Source organism: Nestor notabilis, unplaced genomic scaffold, assembly GCF_000696875.1.
Source record: "Nestor notabilis isolate BGI_N333 unplaced genomic scaffold, ASM69687v1 scaffold7129, whole genome shotgun sequence".
NCBI classification, from domain to species: domain Eukaryota; kingdom Metazoa; phylum Chordata; class Aves; order Psittaciformes; family Psittacidae; genus Nestor; species Nestor notabilis.
Window position 1 is genome coordinate 1 of NW_009942273.1, and position 5384 is coordinate 5384.

General features: G+C 41.2%; 1 protein-coding gene across 1 annotated transcript; it reads right to left on the minus strand.

Moving 5' to 3' along the window:
* Positions 1 to 104: 104 nt before the first annotated feature.
* Positions 105 to 5294, minus strand: LOC104400522 (lipoyl synthase, mitochondrial-like; the record flags this gene model as incomplete). The annotated part of the gene is made up of 7 exons (XM_010021306.1): positions 105 to 237; positions 1295 to 1352; positions 2193 to 2349; positions 2559 to 2639; positions 3367 to 3460; positions 4519 to 4691; positions 5254 to 5294. Coding segments are annotated over 7 exons (737 nt in total), but the record flags the coding sequence as incomplete, so codon positions are not given.
* Between the last annotated feature and the right edge of the window lie 90 nt (positions 5295 to 5384).

Consider the following 5384-nt stretch of genomic DNA (forward strand, 5'->3'; position numbering starts at 1 on the left):
TAGCTCAGTGCAGCCCTAACGCCGCTGTGGGTAGATGCCCCCTTCACACACGGGTCTGCCACAAAACCCCTTGTCTGCTCCCGCTTCCTCGACACTGCCGCTGCTCACCTCTGTAAGGCCGGCACCGTCTCCACGTTGTGTGCGTACACGTCCAGCCCCGAGAGCGCTACCTTCGCCACAGCTTTCAGGTCCCCCCGAAAATCGGGAGTGAGGCATTCCACCAGGATTTTTGAATTCCTGGAAGGCAGAGGCAAAGAGAACACGCATTTAGCGGATCTGCACCGCTGCTATTAAAATCTCAGCAAAAACCCGAACGTAAATGATGCTCTGATCAGCAAAGTTAGTAAGGGAAGGTAACTCAGGATACAACTCCAACCCAACAGATTTCTGCAAGTACTTGTATTACAATTCAAACAAAACATCATGTGTTTAATTCCTGATTTTACTGTGTCAGCTGAAACAGAATGTAAGCCAAATAATAAACATAAAAGCGATTCCAACAGTCTCTTAAACGAGCACATTCACTAATTATATGTGGTTTTTCATGTGCCTTTGTCGCAGGTTAACTTGAGCTTAACTATCATAGCTCCTAAATACAGAGGAGCTATAATCCTGCCTACTGGGATAAGACACTCTGCGTTATTGCCCTGGCATCTCATCTGTGTCCAGGAGCCAGATTTCAGCTCAAAAAGGCAGGTGTGAAGACTGGAGGAACCTTTGAACTCCAGAGATACACTGGAAAAGGACTGAAATGAGGTTACATGAATTAACTCTGCCAGTAGACAAGTGTGCTATGAACTGGAGCACAGGGCACCCGTGGATGCAGAGTGAAGGCTGCACAGCAGGGGAGGTACAATCACAGACTTAGAAACAGCCACTGTGGGAAAACGCAGAGCACTGACCACTGCTGACAGAGAAACCCAACTGCTTCTGTCATGTGGTGACACTGTCATCTAGATCCACCCTGTCTGAGCCCCAAGCCTCGAGAGTGAACATACCTCAAAAGTATGTACTCATTTCCTGGTAAACCAGCTGCCTCTTCAAATAAATAATCCAGTGCTTAGCTTTAAATAAGCCTGAGCTAAATTGGAATTGCATCTAAATTCAAAATACTCTGTGGCCATTATATAAGAAAGATGAAAAACAGGAAAAAAAAGGGCGCTGGACACAGACAGACTAAAGGCAGACTTCTGTATTTACATGGCCCCTGGAATAATATAGCTAAGGGTAGTTTTGGCCTATATGCAGTACCACATTCTAAAGTTTTAATAATAGTAATAGATTAATGATATACCTTTCTTTCAGATGAGAGACTGTCTTTGCAAAGTGTTCTGCTCCACCGTCAGGCATATCTAGAAGCATTTCAATTACTCAGTTAACCTTTCTGTTCAAGAAATGTATTTACTTATTAGCAAAGCCACCACCACCCTACACATTCACATTTAAATGCAAAATAATGAAGAAGTCAAACCTCAGTCTTCTCTCACCACTTTTGCCAAAGGTTTACAACAGATATTCTACAAAGCCTTGTTCTGTACGAAGTTTAACTGTGGTCATCTAGGGCAGCCTTCAGATGTTTGCTCCCAATGAACCTGTCTTTAGGTTCACTGAGCACAGAATGGCTTTATCTGTTTATGAATTTGGTCTGAGAAACAGTTCTACAAAAAATGGAATATATATATTACTGTTCTTCTACTGTAAACCACTTAGAAGCTACTAATCTTTCCAGCATCCTGAACAGTCTTTATAATGATTTTGCCTGCTTAGATGGCTACTACAACCTTAGAAAAAGACAACTGTCAGACTTGTTATGTGTAATATATTCCAGGTTTAGTTTTTAGAAGGAAGTTCTGGATGGTATTGTATATGCGTGTTTGTGGGTGGGGGTTTTTTTGGCTAATCAATTAACAGAACATGGTGTATAGGTATGTATTGGGGGGGGGGGAGGAATTTTACTATATTCTAAATATTATTGATGTTTAATAACAGTACAACTTCTGTTATATTTTACCAGACATAAAGAAATGCTAAGAATATGTAGAAACTTTCCAAAGTTTCAGCACTATTGACTCCTTTACAACAGTAATGCTCAACAATGGTGCTGAGTGATAGATGTTTAGTGAGGTCTGTATTTACCCCACGTAACATACATGGGAGCTTAGACTGGAAGAGGTGAGAGACAAGGTACTAACCATCCCTGTCCACAGACGTCAAGACAACGTAGTCCAAGCCCCACTCAGCTATGGCCTTTGCTGTGTTGTAAGGCTCCTCGGGATCCAGGGGAGGTGGATTTTTTGCTGTCTTCACTGAACAGAATCTGCAACCTCTAGTGCACGTGTCACCCATCAGCTGAAATGAGAATGATATTCCTGCCTTTATAGTGTACACATTGCTACTGCCCAGCTGAGAAACAGAAACCAGTACTAAGCAAAGCAACTAGGTCAGTGCTTTACTCTAAATTTCTTGTAATAACCCCACTCCACTCCAGCAGAGATCCAACAACATGCTACAACAGCCCAAACATTAATAGAATACTTAATAAATGGTTAATGACGTACCATAATAGTAGCTGTAGCTGTAGCATATTCACCACCTCCCCAGCATTCTCCAATGTTGGGACAACGTGCTTCTTCACATACCTAAAGGTAAAAGACAATAATGTACCTATTTTCCACATTATTATGGAAAATTATTATTATGGAAAATTATTATTACATTATTGACCAATTTCAATAGTAACTTACAAAGAAAACATAATTCCTTCTGTGATAAATGTGGAGATTAACGGTTACATGTTGTTCTTTTAAAAGTCAGTAAAAAAGACAGGAAAAGTCTCATGACATCCATTATCATTCTTTTCCTCTACTTCACAATCCCAAAAACTCCTCCACCATGTAACTGCCTTATTAATTAGCATGGATTGTCATTACCATTCATCTTACTCTGAAATAAAGAAGGAAAAAAACTCTCCATGCATTTTTTACCCACCATTCCGTAGCATCTAGAAGGTATATTGAATGAAATACATTTCTAGAATTTCTTTTCATACAAAATATGTATGTAACTCTGAAATTGTATATGCTTCCACTAAAATCATTCACACATATCATCTTCTGATCTCTCTGGTGATGGAAATAGTAAACAATAGTATTTCAAATTATAGCAGGAAAACCATTAAATACTCTGGATTTGTCTTCATTCTGTATGTGTAAAATTTACAGCCAACAAAAACTATCAGCTTTGGGCTAGGGTTCAGTCTTGAGATCATGCAAGACATCATTTCTACCTGTCCTCCACATGGAAATAATTTATATCTGTAAAAAATGCCTTATTTCTACAGGAAAACTTGGTTGGCACTAGATTTACCGTATGGAGATTTAAACTTCTCAAGGTATTCTTTAGTTTATTGTAGTTCTTTCCCATCGGAATCTCTGTTTTCAGCCATGGAGGAAGTCGCAGCCTGAATAACATCAAGGAAACATAAAGATTAATAGAACATATACATGGTAAGCTTCCATTAATTTCATAGATCCACTTTAATTTGTTACAGATCCCAACTAGGAAAGGTTCCTTGAACCTTTCAAACCCACCTCAAAACCCAGTTTTAACATCATCCGTGGTCATAACAGCCTTCTCTCTTCTATAATGATCATCATCCCAACATTCAAGAGTAGGAGTTTGTTGTCATTGGAAGGCTTTAAACTGTACCAGCGGGATTTAACAGTGCCACACTGGAGACTGCAATAATTAATGGCAGCAGTCACAAAGTCTGATGAAGTTTATAACTAGAAATACTAGGGGGTTAAGCACTTATAAGGCCTTAAAGCAGCCTGCCTGCAAGACCTTAGAGCAGCCTTCCAGTACCTAAAGAGGCCCTACAAGAAATCTGGAAGGGTGCGCTTCTTACAGGGGCATGTAGTGGTAGGACAAGGTGTAATTGCCTTAAACTAAAAGAGGGCAGATTTAGATGAGCTCGTAGGCAGAAGTTCTTCCCTGTGAGGGTGCTGAGGCACTGGCGCAGGGTGCCCAGAGAAGCTGTGGCTGCCCCATCCCTGGCAGTGTTCAAGGCCAGGTTGGACACAGGGGCTTGGAGAAACCTGCTCTAGTGGAAGGTGTCTCTGCCCACAGAGGGAGTTGGAACTGGGTGAGCTTTAAGGTCCTTTCCAATACAAACTGTTCTGTGATTCCATGATTTTTTAATTTAGCTTTCATTTTTTGTTTTACTGTATCAATAATATTTTTTCAACACCAGAGTAGGGTACACACACCTACTGATGTATATTTGTAATTTAATACAGGCCATGGCATGGGCACTCAAGTGAGAAAATACCACTGTGTCTTAGTGTTTTGTTAAGCATTTGAAGTTAATAATATGTTTGTTCTTTCTTGAAAAATCATGAGATTTGCAACTCAGCATGACAAAACTTAGTAACACCACCTTGTACACGTTTTGCAGTTAATACTAAACATGCAGGACAGTGCATGGAAGCAACTACAGTTGTTTAAAATCACAATTACCTTTCTCCTTTCTGACGCTTTAAGTTGCCTTTATACTCGGCCCATGCGCTCTTGTCTGACAGATCTCCGGATACAAAGTCTTGTAGGTCTGGTCCGCTTCGCAGAAGCTCCTTTTTTTCCTCTGTCAAAACACCTGATGTTGTGTACTGGTTACACACATGGCTCCCAGACACCTAAAGAAAAGCAACACTGTGATTTATTACATTATAAATGCCCTGGAAATCTATACTAAGTAACTACTTGTGCTTTTGGTGGTAATGTACACTTTGTGTAAGCATTTTCCCAGTAGACTTTGAGTTAATTCTCTTTTTAAGTCATGTGAAACAGACATAGCACATGATCTCTTCCAAAATGCAGAATCACTGAACAGTTTGGGTTGAAAGGCGCCTTCAAAGGTCATCTAGTCCAACCCCCCTGCAGTGAGCAGGGACATCTTCAACTAGCTCAGGTTGCCCAGAACCACATCCAGCCTGGCCTGGAATGTCTCCACAGATGGGGCATCCACCACCTCTCTGGGCAACCTGTGCTAGGGTTTCACCAGCCTCGTTGTAAAGAATTTTTTCCTCACATCCAGCCTGAATCTCCCCTCTTTTAGTTTAAAACCATTACCCCTCATCCTGTCCTAACATCAAACCAAGGTTTTGGATATAAATAAAACTGTTTGGACTAATACAAGATTTCAGGGCTCTAAAACAAGACGTCGAGATGATTATCTGTGCGCTGCCAGGTCAGTACCCGATTCTGACGGTACCGCAGCCTAACTCGGTTCTCAGAACCTGGATCCGAAGCAGACGGGATCACGGCTCAGTTTCCCGGGTGCCTCTGTGTCCATCAGTCTCTGTGTGCCTCTGCCTCTGTGCGAGTCT